Genomic DNA, 24,898 nt, shown 5'->3' with positions numbered 1-24,898 from the left:
TACAGAAATGCTTGGAATATACACTACTATTCAAAAGTTTGTGGACAGTAAGATGATATGAATGATTTTGAAAGAAGTTGTCTCTAATACTAAATACCAAGGCATTTATTTTATTTAAAATACAATAATATTGTGAAATATTATTACAATTTAAAACACGAAGATTTTTACAAGATGTAAAATAAGACTCTGTGTATGTGAAGTTTTAGGGTATGCAAAAATGTGCTGTTTTTGAGTGTGTCCCTTTAAATACAAATGAGCTGTTGCTTCCGACGCCCGGAATACAGACAACAAAAAAACAGGACAATCTCAAGCACCAAAAATGTCACAAAGGGCGTTCATTTGCAATTTAAAGCTGCTGTCCGCGATTTTTGGCCATCTAGCGGTTAATAAACAGAACTGCATGTGTCTTGCGGAAGAACATTGTAGCCGGAGCTACTTTTCTCCGTGTATGTCTACGGCGAGTAACGCAGTTACTGTGATACTCTGCGGCGAGTCCTACCAGTCCGGTCTGAAATAGTCCGAATATAAACACTTTTTATAAGTGTACCATAATAATTCAGGATAAGACAAAAACACGGTTTGGAAAATGGATTCATGTTGTATATTCTCATTATATAATTTTTGTAAATTTTTAACAAAAAAAGTTGCGGACTGCAGCTTTAACTAGGAAACTCTTGTTTACGATAATTCAGATAGCAAGTGAGGATAGCGTCAGTTCTGGATATGAAGTTTGAGCAAGAAAAGCACGTATTTACCTTATAATTTCTTACTTTATCAAATATTTTCACTTAAAATACGCTAAATCCCAGGCTCAGCCCATTCAGAAATACCAGTTTGTTTGCAGAAACCACTAAACACCATTTCCCTTTGTCAGCAAATGCCTCTAAGTCCACAGAAGAACCAATCGCAAATCGAATCATTTGATTTCAAGACGAATGCCGTGTGAGTATGAGCCGTTTTCAATTGCCGAGCTGCAAGTTTTTATCATGTTTTGTCCATCATTACAGTGTTAATGACAGGATTTCATGAGTGCCAGGTAAACGCAACAGTATTCCTTTTTCTACTGTAAAACTGACAGAAACAAATGTTTTACTATGTCTCGTTGTCTGAAGAGGTGGATGGAGGTTTTTGCAAAAAAAAAAAAAAAAAAAAATTAAATACCAATGAATTGACGTGACATTTTTGAAAATAAGGCATTGCAATAACTGACTAACAACCTTTTCACTGCCATAAAAAAAGTGAAATTACTGAACCTAAACATAGGAGCCTGGTTAAAAAAATGCTCATTTAAAAGAAGACATGTCAGACAGACTTAAAGTACCTGTAAAGTCATTTTAAAGTATGTGTTCTGAGTTTGTCACACCGCAGAAAAATGTGTTATTAACCACCCAGCCAAATTTGAATGACTAAAAACAATCTGCAAGTAAATGAAATAAGTTATCAAAATCTAGAAAAAATAGGCAGCGCTCTCTGCGCTCAAACGCTGGGGGCGTGTCCGCTCTTGGCGCTAAAACCACACCCATTCGCGAGAGCTGCAGCCTCAACTGACTAGAGTCTAATGAGTCAAACATACTGATATAAGAAGAATCATTTAGAGGGTTGCAAATTTTAGTAGAGTTACTGTGGACTACATACTAATTATAACATAAGCAAACTTACACTCATTGGTGGGCACGAACTGCCGCCTGTTGTCGAGTCGACAAATGACGGTGCCGCGAGACGGGAGGATGAAGGCCGGGACGGGAGAGATATATCATCGGTTATCGGTGGGACGGTAAGAAGGCCGAGGCAGGAGGGGGGCCGAGGTCTGTTCAGTCACATTCACCAAAAACAGCGGATTATCTGTGAATCCCAGCTGTCTGATGAAAGTTTGTAAAACTATCCGGTGTAGAACGATCACTTTAGAATCCTTCATATCATTTTAGGAGATTTAAATAAGGAGACCAAGCATATTGTATATTATAACAACCATGTAATATGCATTTGTGTGACGAAGGCATTACTAGCTAATTGTGCAAAGGGCTGTATAACTGTAATGACACTCGAGAACCGCTGTAGAGGCGGCGCCACGCTCGGTGCGTCATCGACAGTTATATAGTGTTAGGGGCGGGGCTATGCTCGGGGGACCAAGTGCGTCATCAGACCCCCGTTTTAGCTCCGCCCAAAAAATCCTGAGCAGAGACTTGGTGAAAAACTGTTTAACGCTCTAACTTCACAATTAAGCATTACACAATTCACAGTCTTTGTAATGTGTTTCAGCAATACATTTGTAACATTTATAAAGTGTTTAGAAAGAATTTTCAGAATTGACTTTACAGAGACTTTAAAGGTTTTTGCAATAGAACTCTTCATATATACTTCCAATATAGTCTGTGTTAGTAAATGTTACGCTATTCATGAAATGCAGACGTAACATTATATGACAACGTTTCAGACTGTTTTATACAGTTTCAGCCTACAGCTAATCAGTCTGTCAGATTCTGGAGAGTAGTAGAGTTTTAAATAAAATTGTAAATTTAAAATAAATAAATTATCTTAAATAAATTAAATAAAATTATATTAGAATTTCACTCACCGGAAAAAATGGAGCCCAGATTTCTTGAACGGTCTGTTAGTTCAATTAACCACACAGCAAGCCATATTATTTGATAATTGTATGAAATAATCCCGATACAAACTTGTGCTACTTAATATTTTTTGTGGAAACCAAGTCCAAGTCTTGCACGCTCACAAAAACTCCCATTATAATCAACGAAGCCGCCTACACTGCAAAATGAATCTCTTACTTACATCGGCACTCACAGAGATTTCTCGAGAGTGCATAATTCTTCTTCAACGGGATGCTCAGCACACTCAACAGAAGTGCGTACGATTGGCTGTAATGCTCAACGGTGCAAAAAAAAGACATCTTTGATCTCAAACATGGCCTCTCTGCATTTCAACTGATGAGAATTTGTCAGTGATGGAGAACTTTAATCTAGCCAGAACAACACGAAACAACATGAGGGCAAGTAAATATATTCTTTTTTATTCATACACATTATTTAATACATGCTTTTTTATTTTCTGATGAACTGTCCCTTTCTGTGAATGTGTGAGACACAAAGAGGGTGCTTACCTTCAGCGAGTCTACGTTCATGGCCGAAGAAGACGCGTGTTTGTGAGCTGTGCAGGCAGGGCAGGGGCAGCTGCGGGAGGGAGCTCTCACCGGTCAACTGACTCATGCTCTGAAGGCAAAAGGTCAAAGGCTCATAAATATCAACATCATTTTCACTTCTTTTCACCTACAAGTCATAGTCAGGCATCAACTGAGTACCATCCCTTCTGATTGGCCAACAAATGTCATGTGATCCTGCATTGCTTCTGCACAGTATATATTTTACATCAAATGATCAGTATTAAGGCCCATTGACACCAGGAATAAAGAGCATAAAGATAATTATAATAGCGTCTCTCTTTATTATAAGCGCAGGCTGCTGCTTTAAAGTCTGGTGGACTCCGTTTGGCCGTCACTGTTTTTATTATTTCTCAAATCTGAAAGAGATTTCAGTGATATCATTACAGCTGTGCTGTTACATAATTCTCAAAAAATTCTTAAAACATTATAGTTATAGTTATTGTTATCATGCTCGGTGTGAGTGGCCCCCTATTGTTTTGTTTAACTGGAATAACGCCGTTTACTAGGATATGTTTCAAAAGTAACTGCCAATTACAGTGTTTTTACTGTAACTATCATTGTCGGTAAATGAAATTAGGCTGAAATAAGTCTGAAGCTTAAGAGTCTTAGATGAGTTAAATAAGGTCTTAAATGACTGTAAAGAGTTGTGTCAGATCTGCATCATGTGCGTCAGATCTTAAAGTGACAGCAGCCTAATAAACCTGCTGTGTTGATGTCTGTCTTTAATGTTAATCAAAGAACAAAAGACAAAGAGAAAAATCACTCACTGCTCTTGACTGAATAACTTTTGTAACTTTAATAAGGATTAATCTATATGTATAATTTATGCAGTGAAGACTGAAGTGTTTGATAACGTCATTCAATTCCTGTGAAATTATTAAAATATAAAAATATATTAAAAACTTTAATGTTAGGTGCCATTAATTATAGAAAAATGTGTGATTAATTAGTTACTATTTTTAAATACTAAGATACCCATTCCCAGTCTCATTTCACTTTTAAGCATGCAAATTCTTTACAAAAAGTCACATACTGTATCAGTTAACTGCACAGAAAATAAGCCTTCAATGAAATGAGACACTGATATTTTACACAACTGTTCCTGCAGTGGTAGATCGGCGCCATAAAAAGCCAATTAAGAAACAAGGCAAAGCAGAATGTTGTCATTTCCTCTTGTTATGTATTCAGGCCCAGTGCTTGAGGGTGATGGAGTTCTGTAGACCAGAACCACACAAGGACAGAGCACTGATGAGACGGACTCAACCAAACGATGACGAAAGAGCCGTCTCGCGCAGACACAGACAGTTAAACTCAGGGCTAAAGTCTGATTGTGGTGGGGGAAAAACTGGGTCAGTGGCCTGAATGTGACACTATCAGAGTCTAGCTGCTTTCTGAGAGCAATACAAGAAAATGTAGCCTGGTTCAATGTGAAAACTGCTCTTATCTCATGACTCTGTTTAGTAAAAAGGACATGTGGTAAAAAGTAAAAAATATAATTTCTAGGGCTGTCATTATTTTCGTATCGAGTAATCGCATATTTTGGCAATTAACCCTTAAATGCATACCTCGGGTCTTTAGTGACATCATTCGCTACCCTCCTCCTCATTCATTTTTTAAAGTTAGACTTCAACCTTCTTGGTATTCCTCAATCAATTCATTATAAAGAATATAACATAAAATTATAAAAGAATGCCTATTTTTGAATTAATTTTTTGTAAAAAATTGTATAGGGTCGCTAACGACCCGAGGTGTGTATCAGTGTATGTATATTTTTTCTGCACAAAATTAATTGAATCTTAGATGATGGAATAAGTGCAATTCACCTTTATTCCACAAGGTAGCAATGTCTGATACACAATGCTGAAGTGACGACTCATTTAGACAGAAAACGAAATAATAAGAAAAACATGAAATGGCTCAGCGATTTACTGCAGAGCAAGTACTGAACGTAATCAAATATGACTGTAACTCTTACAGAGGATGGAACTGGTGAAGCTGTTAGCGATCGAAATATTGATTTTGAAGATGTTGAAAATTATATAGTTCTGAGAATACGTTTGAGATCGCGAATGGGCTCATATTTGCGACCTCAAACATAAAACTAGCCCATTATTTGCTGAATTTACTGGGAAATGAGCTCTGACGAGGACAGTGATGATGGCATAAAACATCTGCTCAAACGGAGCCCTTTCAAGCTCCAAAAGGTGACAAAATATGATTTATTTTATTCTTCTGTAATTGCTACTCTAATATCAGAGGAGTTTTATATTATTGCGACAGGTAGAGATCCTTCCTTGTTAGATATAGATCGGGGTCAATAAAGACCTGAATATGTAAGAATGATTGGCGAAACAGTCATGCATTTAAGGGTTAATCAAGTAATCGGATATTTTTGGGTGGTAATAAAAATCGGCCTAAGCGAACAATAGCCTTTAAAATGACTTCAAATACATACATAATACCAATGTAGCAACAATTTTTGGTTTAAATAAAGTATCAAAAGCAAGTAATCATATGGTTATATAGAACAACACTTAAAATATATAAAATACATAATATAAGCAATCATTTTATATATATTATGTATTAAAGAAAAATGCCTGCAGAGGGTGCCAACAGCCTGGTGTTTTTACACTTTACAGCAGATCAAATCCTTGTTTGATACTGACCAAACGAAATTTAATTCAAATGTTAAATTAATCTTTAATATTCGGACACTTCCTTATGATGTAATTGCTACAGCCACTGTAATTTCTTGAACAAGAATATGTGAACCCCCAATGGCTAACCATTTCCATATTTTCTGGGCATGTTCAAAAATACAGCCTTATTGGCATGAAGTAGCAGCTGAAATTGGGAAAATAATAGGGGAGGACTAGAAATTTTTCATTCATTACACTGTACCTATGAAAAAAACCTGAAACACTTTTAAATAGCGATAAATACTTATTAAAAATACTCTTATCAGTGGATGGAAATTGTAAACGAAATATATTGTATGGAGAGACTTAAATTTTCTGTTAGACTTAACTTAGAGAAATGCATTTGCATAAATGGATTGCGTACACAGATCATTGAGTATAGGTGAGATATTGCACGCCAAAGAATGCATGGAAATTGTATTGTCTTGACTTTGTAATGCCTATGATGACCCCTTGTTCTTTGTTTTCAATAAAAAAATTTGAAATTGTGATGAACAGTTCGCATATTTAGAAACGTACTGATGTATTCTCCTGTGTTGGTTTATAAATGTTTTACCTTACCAATCTGATGAAATGGCGCAGATTGTGTTCCCAGATGAACGTTATAAGCAATCCAAACTCACAGCATATGCAGAGATGGAGATTGAGATGCGCTCCATACATGTAAATGATAACAGTTCATGTGGAGCCGCTCTGAGACACACATGACCTACACGCATGTAAATAATTAAAGCGCATATATATATATTAAACCCACAGGGCATATATTTATTTAACTGAATCGTAGCCTTTGTGAATTCCCAATAGCACTATGCTATAGTTTGTTTTTTAAATGGTTTTAATACATTGTGCAGCCTAAGAAAATCATATAAAGCAGTTCATGGATTCTCGTCAGTGAAATGCGCTACTATTTTGGAGTTTATTTTGCAGTCATCAATTTTTAAAATCGAGTATTTAAATTTAATCAAGGAACCGTGACAGACTTAATATTTTCCTTACATCTTGAAACGTGTACACATAATAATCATTATTTTCAAAAAAGGTTTTTCAATATACAATACTGTTCAAAAGATTGTTGTTTTTAAAAGAAGTCTCTTCTGCTCACCAAGGCAGCATATTTTTGATCAGAAATAAAGTAAAAACCATAATATTGAGAAATATTACAATTTAAAATAACCGTTTTCTATTTGAATATATTTTAAAATGTAATTTATTTCTGTGATTCAAAGCTGAATTTTCAGCATCATTACTCCAGTCATCAGTGTCACATGATCCTTCAGAAATCATTCTAATATGATGATGTGCTGCACAAGAAATATTATTATCATCAATGTTGAAAACTGTTTTTTTTTTTTGCAGAAATTATACTGTTTCCCCCCCCATGATTCTCTGATGAATACAAAGTTCAAAAGAGCAACATTTATTTGAAATAGAAAACTGTTGTAACATTATAAATGTTTTTAATATCAGAACAACTGAATGCATCCTTGCTTTTCTTTAAAAACGTTTGAACAGTATAGTATATTCCAGGGTAAAAAGTATTTTGTACAAATATCATTCATTAATAATTCAGAAATATCATTAAGCTTTGTTGGCTGCACTACATAACTTTGATGTGCTAGACAAAAACTTTTTCAAATATTTATAATATTTTAAAGGTGCCATAGAATGCTTTTTCACAAGATGTAATATATGTCTAAGGTGTCCCCTGAATGTATCTGTGAAATTTCAGCTCAAAATACCCCATAGATATTTTTTTATTCATTTTTTTAACTGCCTATTTTGAGGCATCATTATAAATGCGACGATTCAGCGCACGTCCCCTTTAAATTCTCGCGCTCCCCGCCCCTGAGCTCACAACTGCCTTAAACATTGCATAAACAATGTAAGCTAATATAACCCTCAAAATGGATCTTTACAAAGAGTTCGTCATGCAGCATGTCTAATCGCATAAGTACAGTGTTTATTTGGATGTTTACATTTGATTCTGAATGAGTTTGATAGTGCTCTGTGGCTAACGGCTAATGCTACACTGTTGGAAAGATTTATAAATAATGAAGTTGTGTTTATGAATTATACAGACTGCAAGTGTTTAATAATGAAAATAACGACAGTCTGGTCTCCGTGAATACAGTAAGAAACAATGGTAACTTTAACCACATTTAACAGTACATTAGCAATATGCTAACAAAACATTTAGAAAGACAATTTACAAATATCACTAAAAATATCATGGATCATGTCAGTTATTATTGCTCCATCTGCCATTTTTCGCTATTGTTCTTGCTTGCTTACCTAGTCTGATGATTTAGCTGTGCACAGATCCAGACGTCCTGCCCTTGTCTAATGCCTTGAACATGGACTGGCATATGCAAATATTGGGGGCGTACATATTAATGATCCCGACTGTTACGTAACAGTCGGTGTTATGTTGACATTCGCCTGTTCTTCAGAGGTCTTTTCAACAAATGAGATTTATATAAGAAGGAGAAAACTATGGAGTTTGAGACTCACTGTATGTCATTTCCATGTACTGAACTCTTCTTATTCAACTATGCCGAGGTAAATTCAATTTTCAATTCTATGGCACCTTTAACAAAAATACTTAGCTTATTATTTACATTCTACCTATGGTTTTCTTTACAAGAATGTCATCCTTTTAATGAGGCTTTGTACCATCCTAAAATTTTTTATTTTATGAATTGCTAATAGTTAATTTTAAGTTTAAAGTCCATTTTGATTTCATCTTGACGAAATGTGATACCCGTGTGTGTTGCTAACCTTGTACACATAGAGGTATTCCCTGAGGAAAGCAGCCTGCTGTACAGCCGACTGTTTGCTGTCGTTGATGAGAATGTGTCGGAAGGCGGCCACTGCGTTTTCCGGCTGCCGCAGAGTGAAGGACTGCCGACCAATGGTGAAGTTGATGTGATCTTCAGCCAGTGTCCAACCTTTACCTTTATACACCTGCAAAGCCTGGCAGTAGCACCTCAGTGCATGTCTCTTCTGGAACAGAGAAAGAGAGAGTGTGAACCCACACATTAAAAGAATACACCTACATCCATGTGAGCACTTCATCATGTTACTGCGACGTCCAGTAGCTTTCACAGCTGTTCAAGCAGCATCAGCTTCCAGGTGAAAATTGACAGCCTGACCTAATCTGACCCTGTAAACACAGTCGCTCTTTCAGAACGGGTGCCATTTCAGACCCTAGGCTTTAGTTTTAGTCATGGCAATAAGCAGCAAACATAGATGAGGAGGTTTCATCCACTCTGAAGAAGTTATAACTAAAAATAATGCAATTTTAAAATTTACATTTCAATTATCTCAACACTTGATCCATTTAATGCAGTAGTTTTCAACCTTTTTGGCTCCAAGGCAACCCACTGTCAAAGAACCCCCAAGATATTTCTGATACTTCTGCTACAATGACAAATGCTCACTTTCAAACTTTATTTACAGAAATGGCTATTTGTACCTGTCCAGCTTTGCTGAAACGATGACCAGCCAGTATCATGTGGAAGGCAAACTTCCTCACCATGGGGCTGCGCATATTAATGAAGCAGTGAGCCGCCTGCTCCAATAGGATTGCACTTCGCAGGTCAGAGTCCTATCAGAGAGGAAAAGAGGAAGTGAAGTGAAGTGTCCCAGTCATGAGAAATCCCCTTAACCAATGAAAGGATACTATGACAAAGATATCACTTTCCTCATTCAAACTGATTTTTTCCCCCATGAATATATGATTGACCTGAAAAATGAAAGCTGTATTATATACTTGGAAATTTATGAGCAATATCACGCTCATAGCCATGCAAAATGGCTCTATATCTACAGGCTATTGGCTGCAGTGTTAATTTTGCGTGAAAAGACTATTTGCGTTTTTTAGAGAAAATTAAAAACTAATTTCATATATATTATCTTTCAATAATTCAAGCATTTTTTAAAGCATCTCTTCATAAATATGGCTGTTTTCAAGTACTTCAAGCACTTTAAGGACCTTGTACGAACACGGTTGCTTGATTAATGGGTGATGATAAAGATATGACTTTTAAAAATATTGGTACAGTCTTCAGATGTAGATGTGTCAACAGGGACTTGAACTCACCTCACTGGTCATCTTGATCAGAAGTGTGGCAGCATCTGAGTATTTGGCCTGACTCTTCAAAATCTCAGCACTTAAAAGACAACACCGCTCAGCCAAAAGCATGTTTCTGTGACGTAACCACAAAAAACAACATGTTACAGATTTCCATCAAAACTGGAAAAGAAAAAAAGATCCTTTCATCAAGTGTTCAAGTATTTAAGCAACAAACTGTCAGCAGAAGCAACACCTAAAATTAGCTTAATTTATTTAAATTACTAATAAAATCATTAAAATGCTAAACAATTTAAAAGCCACAGACATAACCCACAAAAAAAGAAAACAAGTACGACCTTAAAACACTAAAAGCCACATAAAGTGATGTCCAGTCTAAAAATGCAAGAACGAAAATACATTTATTTAATAATAATTCAATAATAATAATTTTAAAATATCATTAAAAGACTAAACTAATTTTTAGAAGTCACAAATACTGATTTGGCCTTTAAAATGTGTGTATGCATGAATGAATGTATGCATGTATTTATTTATTTAAATTAAAGAAACATTAAAACACCGTTAATTTTCAAAAGCCACATAAACTGATAACGCCTAAAAAGGAAGCAAAAACTAAAATAAATTTTATTTATTAATTTATTCATTAATTCAAAATAATAATAATAATAATAAAAATTATAGCTCTAAACTTTTACAAGTCACGAAATGAATTAAAACACTTGTAAATACACACACACGTATATCTCAATGAAGAAAATTAAAGGGATAGTTCACCCAAAAATGAAAATTACCCCATGATTCATGACTATCTTCTTTCAGGCAAACACAATTGGAGTTAAATATCCTGGCTCTTCCAAGCTTTATAATGGGAGTGAATAGAGGATGAGATTTTGAAGCCCAAAAAAGTGCATCCATCCATCATAAAAGTACTAGTAAATAAGTAAGTAAATAACTACACGAAAGCTAGTTATTTAAGTTTTTTAAGTTTTAAACGGATATTTTTTTTTACAAAACCCCATCGCTTCACTTCTGAAGGCCATTATTAACCCCCTGGAGTCGTATGGATTACTTGTATGATGGATGGATGCACTTTTTTGGGCTTCAAAATCTCATCCTCTATTCATTTCCATTATAAAGTTTGGAAGAGCCAGAACATGATTTAATACAACTCCGATTGTGTTCGTCTGAAAGAAGATAGTCATATATACCTAGGATGGCTTGAGGGTGAGTAAATCATGGGGTAATTTTTGGGTGAACTATCCCTTTAACGCATATTCTTACTTGCACCCATCTCTGTAGGTCTGAATGGCCGTGTCCATGTAGTGTGCTGGGTACGGCCTGGCTGCCCCGCTTTGCAGAAAGGCAGCGACAGCAGCCATCTCCTGTAGAGACAGATACACCAGGCATGTTCAGACAGTATTACTCTGATTACCACCGAAACAGTGTCAGTGGAGCTTATTTCAGGCAGCAGCTACGCTCCGACTGTGGTGTGCATCTCACCAGTGCTCCCGCGGCATACAGCATGGCCTGGTCGGAGAGGAAGTCCTTCTTGGCAGTGTGGTAGCAGTTGTAGGCCAGCTCATAGTGCTGTACTAAAAAGCAGAGGTCAGCCATCTTCCTGATCTGAAGCTCTGGAGCCTCAGAGGGATAGCTGATATCACAAGGGTCAATATTCAGATGAGAAAAGAACAACAAAAGCATTTAAAAGTGTACTTCAGGTCACTTACAGCAGCCCTGCAGTGTTCTTTAGTTCAGCAATACTCTTCTCTGGGACCTTCCCTCCACCAAACAACTTCTTAGTGGCGGAGAAAAGAGATCGGCTCAGACCTTTTCTTGAGACAAGCTAGAATGAGAAATAAAGAAAGATGAAGACAATGAAAGAAAATTTCAACAGCTGTGCAGAACTTTTGGAAATATATTTATTAAAAAAAATGGAACAATAAATTTGCATTACAGTCAAAAGTTAAGGATATAAATATTAATGGATCCTTGGCTTGTACTCTTGGGTAATTGAAGCCTTGTAGATTAAGTTTATTTTGAAAGTATGAAAACTGCTTTATTATGTACAAATGCAGCCAAGATATGCATATTAAAAACAAACAAAAACAGCAAATAAATCAACAACAAATCAACAGAGTAATACTATACAGTCAACAGGAATGAATTATAAAAAGTATAATGTAAGGAGGTAAACAGAAAATATATGATAAGATGCTGGAGCCAATGGTAAAGCATGATTTTCTGAGTGATTTAAATGTATAAGGGGTTATAAAATAAATATAATGTACTGCATAATTTAAATAAGACTGATGTGTTTTAGCTTCTCTGTTGTTTCTTTTATTTTTATTTCTTTGCTCTGTATTTTTATTGGAACAGATTTTTGTATGACTCAGAAAAATAAACCTGGAAAGCAATTAATAAACAAATTACAACATTTTATTGTATATAATAATTTAACATATTGCAATTTTACAATATTTTATAATTTTTTTTTTAAGAAAATATATTTTCCATAAATTTAAAATGTTAGGTCAATAATTTGTTTTTGTTTTTTTAAGAAATTGATACTTTTGTTGTGACAAATGTGTCAGTAAGACATTTATAATGTTAAAAAGATTCACATTTCAAAATAAATGCTTTTTAAACTTTTTATTCATCAAATATCATGGCAGCACAGCTGTTTTCAACATTGATAATAATAAATGTTTCCTGAGCATATTAGAATGATTTCTGAAGGGTCATGTCATGTGACACTGAAGACTGGAGTAATGATGCTGAAAATTCAGCTTTTCAATCACATGATATTTTAAAATACATTAAACTAGAAAACAGCTATTTTAAATTGTAATACTTTTTGTATTTATTTATGTATTTTGTATTTAAATAAATGCAGCTTTAGTGAGCGTAAGAAACTTTTCAAAAACATTTAAAATCCTATAGACCCCAAACTTAGTACTTCCCTCAAATAAAAGTCTAAATGTACACAAATACCTGAAAAGAGAAAAGAAAAGAGAGACTTGAGATGAATTATATCTAACATATAATTTGTGTGTGTTTATGTACCTGGTCATTTAGTTGGCGTATGTTTTTCTCGATGTGCGGCAGTAATCCCCTGAAGGTGAACTCCTGAATAAACTGCCGGATGTGGTCATGGTCATTTAGGGTCAGGCAGGTTCCACGAGGGGTCGGAGGGGTGTGAGAGGTCACGCTGGCCTGTTTTTGAGGTTTCATCACATCCACGCTGTTTACAGACTGACTGGCGCTGTTGCTGGGGTAACCGGCATCAGGTGACTGGTCCAGCTGCAGAGGATGAGTCCCTGAGATGCCGTCTGCAAACATAAGTGGAACATCTAACTAACATTAGATCAACATTTCTCATCAATATGAGGTTTATAACCAAAATCCCTGATAATGGGATTCAATTTGAATGGACTAACCTCTAACTGAAGGATCAAGACCATCTTCCTCTGCACCGATGTTGTTTTCAATCGCATTATTCACAGCGGATTCTTCATACAGCTCCTATTAAACATCACCAGGGTTGGCGAACATTTAATTTGCAGATCAAATGCAGTTTTTCAAACCCAACATAGTCACACACCAATAATTCCATTAGGCCAACAAGTTTTTACATTTTTCATATGAGATAACTCTCTAAATTCAATATTTTAAAACAATTAACATAGCAATCAAAATAGATTTTAGATTTACCAATAATCCACCACACTGTTTTTCTGATGAATTTATAAAAATAAACAATAAGATAAAAGACTGGAGGAAATTATAGCAAATAAAAGTATTATATTATAGCAGGGTTTCCCAAAGCTAATTAAATCATTCATTCAAATTATTAAAATGTAAAATTATAATAAATGAATAAATTATTTTAAAATAAAAAATTAAAAAGCTAACAAAAATATATTTATAAAAAAGCAATGCAAATGTGATGTTAAATTTACAACTGAAAATTTTAATTATAAAAAAATAATTTTAATTCAATCAAAATAATAAAAAAAAAATTTAAACTTAATTACTAATTTTATGGACTTTGGCAAAAGAACAATGTATATTATTATTTATTCAACAGTTAATTCTGGTTCTCAAATCTGATTGGCTGAGAGCCATGCAATATTCCCTCAGTATCAGCACTCGAAACGTTTCACCGTTTGTATCACTCCGCTTGCGGCAACTCATGGCGGTCGAGCAAATCCACCATAGTTTTTTTTTTTTTTTACATACTACTGTTATTGTATCACGGAATGTAGTTTTTAGAGTTTCTTTTAGGTGAGAATGACGTTATTTAAATAAAATAATAAAATATAACAAAATATTACTCTACTTGTACCCTGGATTTGCAAGGTTTACGCCATAGACTGTAAAAAAAAAAAAAAAGATGGATAACACATCCTTCCTTCCACTGTAGAAAAATTAAGCCAAAATATCCCAGAAATGATCATTGCAGATTACGTCATTCATAGCCCAATTTGTGCAGTAGTGATCCTGAGGTCGAGCCGCGGCATCAAGGTCCCTCCCTTTGAGAGTCAACTGCAAGAACAGCTGTCAATCATGACGTTACGCCCTATTTGTATGGCATCAAAAAATTAACTAAAACCAAACTTATTGGGAAACACGGACACTGCATGATAACATCTCCTTAAGGCAGAAACAGTCAATTCGATTTTTTGTAGTTTGGCTCTTGTCCCATTCATTTACATAGAGAGGGCAGGGTTTATATCCTATACTGCAGCCAGCCACTAGGAGGCGATCTAAATGTTTTGGCTTCACTTTTCAGGAAGTATGCGGCACACTTGGTTTACGCAATCAAAACGTTTGGATCTCGGCCAGATAACACTGCAACGTGGACCAGAATTTATGACGATAATCAGAAGTTTATGAGTGTATGTTCGTTGCCTGCGGTGAGGTTGTGGCACTCACAGGGTTGTGCATGCTGGTCTTGTGTAAGTACTGACTCCAGGGGTCCGGCATCTGTTCGTCCGCACCAGTGCTACCGCTCCGAGAGTTTATCTTGAGCAGATAGCAGCCCTGAGTACCATACCGCTGTTTCATATCCTCGTACACAGAGTCCGCCCTGAGAGACACAGAGATAGACATTAATAGCTGTTCTATACCATCGTAAATAAATATATATATGACAGCCTAATCTTTCTCCCCACAGTCAAGTAATCTTCTATTCATCAGACCTTGAGGCTGCAGGCAGCACACGATTACCGTGATTGGCAATTTATCTATATGCGGTATTCTCGGAGGAGGAAGTGGCAAAGCATGCCTGTCACTCAGCTGATGTCAGAAATAAATATTCACAGTAAAGCACATTGCAAATTCAGTTCATGTTGCTTAAAGGTTCGTTTTTATTCTACTCATAGTACTTTCTCTAATTAAATGTATTCAATTACAAAAGAAAAGCAGAAATGTTTTCTCCTGACATGACATTGGTTTTAATCCCTGAGGCAGGGTTGGATACATGTTTCCAGTGTTAATCAACACTTTTTGTTTAATTGCGGAATCAGAACAAGCAGTGGGAATTATCAAAGGCTTTGAACTGCATATGGAATAAAGAGCGTTTACGATTCACTTGGCCCTGCACATTTATTTAAGAGAAATACAAGCATTAAGTCTGAGCACAGTTCAGCTAGAATATTGAAGAGGTTTAATTAACAAGCATATTTCAGTAACAGTAACAATGATGAATCGTGAGAGAACACGTAGATCTATGCAAATGCAATCACACTAATAGTATTTTTCTGTTTCCTTTGACCTAACTTACATAATTGAATAAGAATTGAACTGAGCACCTACAAATAAAAAAAAAAAAGAAAACACCAATTATTTGAATGAATGTGCGTGCGATTCTGTGCATAACCACCAAAATAAAAGTACTTAAAGAACAAAATGTAAGCACAAATATTTTGCCATTTTTTACTTGGCCCACAAAAGAAGAATTACTGTAGAATTATTTAAGAATATATAAATGACAGTTTGATCAAATGTGTGAAGCTCCAGTCAAAAGTTGCCCATATTCAGGAAAACATTATTTAATTCAGTTAAGCATGAATCTAATCGCGATAGTCGTTTCTTCCCTATGCATGATCTATATTTTTGAACAAGAAAAAAAAAAATGTAGGGACTTGATTTAGTCAGTCAGGAAATAATCGTAGTGGTTTGCTATTGCTGTGTGATGTCATTTGAGTGACAGGTTGTCCCGCCCTCACGCCAGTAAACACATCATAAAGGATATGCAAATGGGAGGGAAAGATATTCTGATTAAAGATTAAGAGGGCACATGAACTTAAAAAAAAAAATGATGATGTGCATATAAATTATTTATAACAATACTGCAATATACTGAAGTATTTCATGGTAAAAATATTTGAGAACTTTTAGTTCACCCAAAAATGAAAATGATGTCATTAATGACTCACCCTCATGTCGTTCCAAACCCGTAAGACCTCCGTTCATCTTCGGAACACAGTTTAAGATATTTTAGATTTAGTCCGAGAGCTTTCTGTCCCTCCATTGAAAATACATTTTGGTCCAAAAATAACAAAAACTAAGCCTTAGTCAGCATTGTCTTCTCTTCCAGAATCCTTTTCATTGAATTAATTCCATTGAATTGATTCCATTGAATCCTTTCATCTGTCGGCGTTGGTAATGCACTTTTACGTCGCCGTGGTTGTTTTTGGCGATTAGGACATCCGCAACATTTTGAAGCATCGAAAATACATTTTGGTCCAAAAATAACAAAAACTACGACTTTATTCAGCATTGTATTCTCTTCCGGGTCTGTTGTCAATCTGCGTTCACGACTCCGCTTCTTCTTCTTTCCTGTTTTATGGCGGTTGGCATCCAGCTTATTGGTGCATTACCGCCCCCTTCTGCTCCGGAGTGTGGTTCACGACTCCGCAGTGACGCTGCTGATGTAAGACGCTGCTGACGTGTTGTCCGGTGCGCCCGAGCTTCGTTTATAGTCTTAGGGAGACGCACGCTGTATTCAAGCTATTCTACATTGTTTGTATTTTGGTATTGCAATATTTTTTAAAATGGTGCGTAAGTGTGCATGTCGTAGATGTCCTAATCGCCAAAAACAACCACGGCGACGTAAAAGTGCATTACCAACGCCAACAGATGAAAGAATTCAATGGAATCAATTCAATGGAAAGGATTCAGGAAGAGAAGACAATGCTGAATAAAGTCATAGTTTTTGTTATTTTTGGACCAAAATGTATTTTTGATGCTTCAACAAATTCTAACTGACCCACTGATGTCACATGGACTACTTTGATGATGTTTTTATTACCTTTCTGGACATGGACAGTATACCGTACATACATTTTCAATGGAGGGACAGAAAGCTCTGGGACTAAATCTAAAATATCTTAAACTGTGTTCTGAAGATGAACGGAGGTCTTACGGGTTTGGAACGACATGAGGGTGAATCATTAATGACAATTTTTGGGTGAACTAACCCTTTAAGAATTTAGTAACATTCTTACAAAGTTCTTAGAATTGATCTTTCTTAAAGGTGCCCAAGAATGCTTTTTCACAAGATGTAATATAAGTCTAAGGTGTCCCCTGAATGTGTCTGTGAAGTTTCAGCTCAAAATACCCCATAGATTTTTTTAAATTCATTTTTTTAACTGCCTATTTTGGGGCATCATTAACTATGCAGATTTTTTCAGCGCGCCGCCCCTTTAATTCGCGTTCTCCCTGCCACACGAGCTCTCGATTATATTACAGCACATTTACAAAGTTCACACAGCTAATATAACCCTCAAATGGATCTTTACAAGATGTTTGTCATGCATGCTGTATGCATGCTTCGAATTATGTGAGTAAAGTATTTATTTTGATGTTTATATTTGATTCTCTATGAGTTTGAGGCTGTGCTCCGTGGCTAACGGCTAATGCTACACTGTTGGAGAGATTTATAAAGAATGAAGTTGTGTTTATGAATTATACAGACTGCAAGTGTTTAAAAATGAAAATAGCGACGGCTCTTGTCTCTGTGAATACAGTAAGAAACGATGGTAACTTTAACCAACAGTAGCCTACATTAGCAACATGCTAACGAAACATTTAGAAAGACAATTTGCAAATATCACTAAAAATATCATGCTATCATGGATCATGTCAGTTATTATTGCTCCATCTGCCATTTTCGCTGTTGTTCTTGCTTACCTAGTCTGTTGATTCACCTGTGCAGATCCAGACGTTACTGGCTGCCCTTGTCTAATGCCTTTCATAATGTTGGGAACATGGGCTGGCATATGCAAATATTGGGGCGTACATGTTGGGGTGTTATGTTGAGATCCGCGTGTTTTCCGGAAGTCTTTTAAACAAATGAGATTTACATAAGAAAGAGAAAGCAATGGAGTTTGAAACTCAATGTATGTCTTTTCCATGTACTGAACTCTTGTTATTCAACTATGCCGAGGTAAATTCAAATTTTGAATCTAGGGCACCTTTAAGAAGGTTTTCGTGACTCTGTGACTATTTCATGGTGACTTTAAATGACACTTTTGGTGCTCAGGCAGCTCATTCATACAGAGCCAACATCGACAGGTGGAAAAATGCGGCATTCAAGTCATCATAGTGTTTTCCTGACAACTACAGACAGTTTGAAGAATAAGTGCAAATGCACTGAGTTTCCGCAATTCACTGGTGCAAATATAAACATGACAGCGCGAAATGGTGCACGCTCACAGATAGTTTCACACAGGACGTGGCAGTCGCGAGTGTCTAGTCCGTTTTCATAGAGAACGCGTTTTTGCATTCCACTGCGCCGTGTTTCCATGGAAACGTGTTTGTTTGACTGTTGCCTTTCGTGTCTTTTGCAGCATCTCGTGCATGACGTGGCGCTCAAGTTAAAAGAAGTTTTTCAAACACGCCTCTAGAAAAACAGATGGCCATATCTGACTGCTAAATCTGTGTCTTTGTTCATATGGACATCTGACGATAGCGTGCACCCTTACTTTACTGAGAAAATAAGGTCAGGGAAAAACTTGTAGATGGAAAATCTCCATATAAGTGCCTTTTGTGCATTTATTTTTCTGCTTGTTATTTTGCAGTTTTTGTGAGCAAAGGTTTATTTATTATGTATTCAATATTATGATTATTTTTGACGCTTCAATTCCAGTATCTAAATATTCTTAAGAGTGAAGTTCATTGTCATTTGAAAGTGTGTAGGCCTACTTGCATTATTATGCTGTTATATTATGATTATATATTCAGTGGCATAAAATGGTCTTAAAATGACAATAATATCGCATATCGCAATTATTTCTGGGGCAATATATCGCACAACAAAAAGTAGTTATCGTGACAGGCCTAGTTGATGCAGCCAAATATCTCTGACTAAACATTAAAGCTTCTTCAAGAGTCAATCAATGATTAATTATCTGACTGTTTGACTGTGTAAAAGAAGAAAAAAACAAAAGAAAAAAAAAAAAACAATCAAGGAAACACAGAAACAAGAACAATTGAGAGACGTGCACACACACACACACACACACCTCTGCTCGTCTCCGTCACTAATATCGTGAAGTAGGACGTAATATTTGAGCGTGTTGGGGATGAACCATTTGGGGTGGGTGTATTCTCCACTGTGCTGAATTCGGTGCTGTTCTTGGGACAGCTTGAGAAACTGCTCTGTCGGCACCGCCTCATGGGATGACACCACCAACATACCTGCAGCCGAGTTCAGGAAATCTCACAGAACACAGATTGAAGGAAGAGCAAAACAGACTAAAAGAAAAAAGAAGTTACGCAACCAAAAAAAGGAAAGAACAGAGTGGAGAGAAGAGAGTAGGAGAATAGGAGAAGAGAGTGCTAATACAAGAGTGAACACATATTCTTATCCGAAACCAATTTAATCAAAAATCTTGACAGGCTGGGTAAGCAAGTATATTAGAATGATGTGAAATGTAATAATGCCACGAGCGGAGGATTAGTTGCGTGTTCAGCATCGCCATTCCCTATACATAAGCTGCGTCTCATTTCGAAGGCTGCGTCCTTCGGCGGTCACATTTCTTCAAATGTGACCTCCGAAGGAGGCAGCCTTCGAAATACGTCATCGAGGTGGTCTCATAAGAAAAGTAACTGCAAAGAAGGAAAGAAATTACAGTATTTTACACCTCATGAGGAAAAATAGTCAGTTTTATTATGGTTACTTTTCTTAAATAAGACATCCTTGATGATGTATGCAGCTTTCAAATGTGACCTCCAGAGGACGCAGCCTCTGAAATGAGACGCAGCTATAGAGTATGTGTGATCGTGAAAGTAAAATGCAAGCTCCCTGATTCTTGACTGAACATTTTATATAGTCAAAATTTCGGTGCGTCCCTTGTGGTAAACAAAGAGGAGAAATAAAAGTATAAAAAAAAGAGACAAACAAGATTGAGTTATTAGGAGAGGGGCACAGAAAGATGTTTTCCTGTGTTTTAAAGGATACAGGCCAGGTAGTGGTTAAGGAACTCGTGCTCTGATGCCGGCATGGACTGCAGGAAGTTCTCGCGGTAGGTCTCAAACCATGGTGTTGTGGCTGTAAGATAAACACACAAACACACACAAAGTAATATTGTCTTGTTTCAGATAGAAGATTAATACAGGCCACATGACCAGCCCTCCAGGCGGAAGAAGAGAAAAGCACATTATAAAAGGCAAGACGAATAGAAAAAAACCACAAGAATTTTGAAATTCGACGGAAGCTTAAAAGATCATATTTTAAGAGTCTTTAACAGCAAAATAACAGATCTAAAATAAAAGAATGTTAAAAAATATCCAACCTAATAATTTAATGTAAATTCAAACAAGCGGCATGTAAAATGCTCTCAAATATCTGGTAATTTTGAAGCATAAAAGCACGGTTACATTAGCTACATTTCAGATCAATTTTGTGGGCAACAAAAAGGTCCATTTTCTGTCAGTATAGTGTAATGATGAATGAAGCACAGCTCACAGAAGTCAAACCAAGCAGCTTTCTGTTGGTCAACCTAAAGACACTGTGAAATCTGTGTGGGGATCTGTATCTTTCGTCCTCACGTAAAATTCCCAATCGTGTGCATTCCTATTGAAACTTGATTTTGCCCACAAAAATTCACTAAACAATGGAAAATGTGACCATACCTTAAATCAGGATTAAAGGGATAGTTAACCCAAAAATGAAAATTTGATGTTTATCTGCTTACCCCCAGCGCATCCAAGATGTAGGTGTCTTTGTTTCTTCAGTAGAACACAAATGATGATTTTTAACTCCAACCGCTGCCGTCTGTCAGTGGTCTGACAATGGCAGTGATGTCTAGCACTCATTGAAGTATATCCGCGAGACATCACTGCCGCTGTCAGAGCGCGATCAGACCAAACGAATCGAGTGATGAATGCAGTTGGACATAGTGGTGTCTTAGAGGTAAAAAATTATATAAATACTGTTCGGTTTCTCGCACAAACCGATCGTTTCGTGTCTTAGGACATCAATGTGTCGTCACGAGCCACAGGGTTTCATTTGGATTTGTCTGTCGTGTTTTATTTACTCTTATAGTCCAAGTTCCCGCTGACTTGCATTATACCACTGACAGACGGCAGCGGTTGCAGTTAAAAATCATCATTTGTGTTTTACTGAAGAAACAAAGACACCTACATCTTGGATGCGCTGGGGGTAAGCAGATAAACAAACACATTTTCATTTTTGGGTGAACTATCCCTTTAAAGCATCTTAAATCTAACATCACTTTGAAACCCTTCATGATTTAATTAAGATTCAATTTAGTTTTGCTTATAGAAAAGCAGGATGTTCAAAACAGGTTGTTTTGAATGCACGCATCAACATTCATGATCAATTTCCCCCTTTTAATCCATCAAGCAATGAGGGAAGTTGAGGATGAACTGATTTTTATGCTCCAGATTCATTAGGTCAGTTCCTTGACATTTGGTCTCAATCAATGGTCCTTTCTGAATCATTCATGACAATAAGCATACAGCATGATGCACTTCACTCTGGCTGCCTCGCCATGCTTATCTGAAATTTTACAGAGAAGGTAGAGCTCAAATACCATGTCGACACTACAATACAACAAACCATATCTAACACATTTTAATCAGCAAAGTGCATGATTGCTCTGATGATTACAACATTCCAGTGAGATGAATTAGGCTAATTCCCTTTTTTTTTTTTTTGTACTTTAAAAACAGGAGATTTTAAATTTTATCGGTTCAAGGACCCCTTGAGCCCGGTTGCATACTGTGCAAAACAGTGCTGAATTATGGCCCAGATAATTACACATCCAGCTGAAGTTAAAGTTTATACTGAATTATTGCATAATGAACAATTTAATTTGTTTTTAACAATAATTAGCACAACCCCTGCAGTGACGCTGTGTATCCCGTTAAAGACCCCTGCGAAGAAGACAATGTGTTAATGTAGTGATAAAGGTTTATCATAATTAAAACATTTATTATTAATTTAAAGTTATTAGCATAATTCACAATATAAATTTGGTATATTTCCTGGTGTCTGATTGGCGTCTCATGAACATAACATTAAACAAGTCTATTATATAACCTTCCTACTCGTTCAGACAAACTACAAGGCATTTCTGAAAATGTGTTTTGCATTTTCTAAATCCAAAAGTTTAAATAATATTCCTCAAACTTTTTACTTGTCAGAGAGCATTAGTGTATTAATACACTAAAAAAAAAAAAAAAAAAAAAAAAAATCTGTAATGTTTATATAAACTATTTTATATTGTTTATATAAACATTACAGATTTTATATATATATATATATATATATATATATATATATATATATATATATATATATATATATATATATATATATATATATATATATATATATATTATACACACAGTACAGTCCAAAAGTTTGGAACCACTAAGATTTTTAATGTTTTTAAAAGAAGTTTCGTCTGCTCACCAAGGCTACATTTACATTTACAATTAAAAATACAGTAAAAACAGTAATATTGTGAAATATTATTACAATTTAAAATAACTGTTTTCTATTTGAATATATTTCACAAAGTAATTTATTCCTGTGATGCAAAGCTGAATTTTCAGCATCATTACTCCAGTCTTCAGTGTCACATGATCCTTCAGAAATCATTCTAATATGCTGATCTGCTGCTCAAGAAACTTTTAATGTGTACAATTTTTTTTACAATTTTTTATTTTTTTTCAGGATTATTTGATGAATAGAAAGTTCAAAAGAACAGTGTTTATCTGAAATCTAATCTTTTGTAACATTATAAATGTCTTTACTGCCACTTTTGATTGATTTAATGCATCCTTGCTGAATAAAAGTATTCATTTCTTTCATTTCTTTTCAAAAAAATAAAAATAAACATTCTTACTGACCCCAAACTTTTGAACGGTAGTGTATAATGCTACAGAAGCTTTGTATTTCAGATAAATGCTGTTCTTTTGAACTTTCTATTCATCAAGGAATCCTGAAAAAAAAAAGTACACAACTGTTTTCAACATTGAAAATAATCATAAATGTTTATTGAGCAGCAAATCAGCATATTAGAATGATTTCTGAAGGATCATGTGACACCGAAGACTGGAGTAACGATGCTGAAAATTCAGCTTTGCATCACAGGAATAAATTACTTTGTCAAATATATTTAAATAGTACAATTTATTTTAAATTGTAATAATATTTCACAATATTACTGTTTTTACTGTATTTTTAATTAAATAAATGTAGCCTTGGTGAGCAGACGAAACTTCTTTTAAAAACATAAAAATCTTAGTGGTTCCAAACTTTTGGACTGTACTGTTTATATTATTTATATTATATTATATTATATTATATTATATTATATTATATTATATTATATTATATTATATTATATTATTATATTATATTATATTATATTATATTATATTATATTATAGAGTAAACACCTGTTAACTGCAAGATACCTTGCCATATACGATGAAAATTAGCAAATGTTTTAACATAGCATAAAATTTATGTTTAAAAACAGTAAAAGGATTATATTTTATATAAATAATTGATGTGCTCCTCATTTTACATTAGGGTACATTACATTAGGGTGTTTTGCATTACATTTTCTGTTCTTTAGTTAATGATTAATGCATTATTTTAGTGTTGAGTGTTTCCCAGATGGTGTTTTGTCTTTGTGACAAATAGACACTGTGAATGTCTATTTAACCAGTATTGGCCAAGCCACTTAAAATGAATTCTGATTCATCATGTGGCTTTCCAGCTTACCAACTGTTCGTATTATTACAGTGGTACATCAGTACATTTTAAGGTAAAAATCAGATTTTGGTAGTTCAGGTTGATTGGTTTATTAATATTATCTCACTTAATGAAATATAAGTTGGTATCAATATGCCATCCCGTAATACCTGAAAGATAGTCACAGTATTTTTTACGCTGAATTTTCGGCATCCAGAGCTGCCAGTATTTTACAGCAAATTCAACAGGATATTTCTTACAGTGTATAACAACAAGAAACCAATATTTCACATTCAATCAAAATGATCAGTAAAAAGTGCATGTAAAGTCAATCTCTACTTCACAGCAACAGGAACAGTGGATCTACAGAGAGGAGGAGATGCTAGACTAGAAAGAGAGACTGAATGGATAAAATGACTCATTGAACTGAAAACCTTACAAAACTAACTGAAAAGAAAATAACACTTAAATTTCAGTCGAAACAATCATTAACTATTGTCTAAACTCTCAAATGGAACACTGATTGGATATAATGAAGAAATCGCTAAACCATTATAAGACAGTTTCGGCGCAATGAGTCATTTCCCTTGGATCTATCTCAAACACACACAAGAAGCTATAGGACCACCACCAACATCCGGAGAAAGCTGGATTGGAAGAGGAAAGGAGATTAA

At 35.3% G+C, this 24,898-nt stretch overlaps 1 protein-coding gene across 6 annotated transcripts in view; it reads right to left on the bottom strand.

Annotated features, from left to right (window-relative positions):
• The window catches only part of trappc8 (trafficking protein particle complex subunit 8), a 79,154-nt gene that overhangs the window by 38,045 nt on the left and 16,211 nt on the right, over window positions 1–24,898 (bottom strand). For 4 of the 6 annotated variants that reach the window (XM_048208626.1, XM_048208627.1, XM_048208629.1 and 1 more), the window contains 13 exons: window positions 20,451–20,540; window positions 19,513–19,687; window positions 14,918–15,071; window positions 13,420–13,504; window positions 13,046–13,311; window positions 11,710–11,825; window positions 11,483–11,633; window positions 11,264–11,364; window positions 9,989–10,094; window positions 9,590–9,631; window positions 9,362–9,493; window positions 8,665–8,889; window positions 3,122–3,230 (listed from right to left, as the gene is read on the bottom strand). In XM_048208626.1, coding sequence (XP_048064583.1) covers window positions 3,122–3,230; window positions 8,665–8,889; window positions 9,362–9,493; window positions 9,590–9,631; window positions 9,989–10,094; window positions 11,264–11,364; window positions 11,483–11,633; window positions 11,710–11,825; window positions 13,046–13,311; window positions 13,420–13,504; window positions 14,918–15,071; window positions 19,513–19,687; window positions 20,451–20,540 — 1,752 coding nt within the window. The remainder of the gene's footprint in view (window positions 1–3,121; window positions 3,231–8,664; window positions 8,890–9,361; window positions 9,494–9,589; window positions 9,632–9,988; window positions 10,095–11,263; window positions 11,365–11,482; window positions 11,634–11,709; window positions 11,826–13,045; window positions 13,312–13,419; window positions 13,505–14,917; window positions 15,072–19,512; window positions 19,688–20,450; window positions 20,541–24,898) is intronic. The other 2 variants (XM_048208628.1, XM_048208632.1) reach the window with 1 other exon arrangement.

The sequence above is a fragment of the Megalobrama amblycephala genome, linkage group LG11 (genome assembly GCF_018812025.1).
Source record: "Megalobrama amblycephala isolate DHTTF-2021 linkage group LG11, ASM1881202v1, whole genome shotgun sequence".
In the NCBI taxonomy this organism is placed as follows: Eukaryota; Metazoa; Chordata; class Actinopteri; order Cypriniformes; family Xenocyprididae; genus Megalobrama; species Megalobrama amblycephala.
The sequence above is the reverse complement of the archived record's forward strand: the minus strand, read 5'-3'. Positions and strand labels throughout refer to the sequence as shown.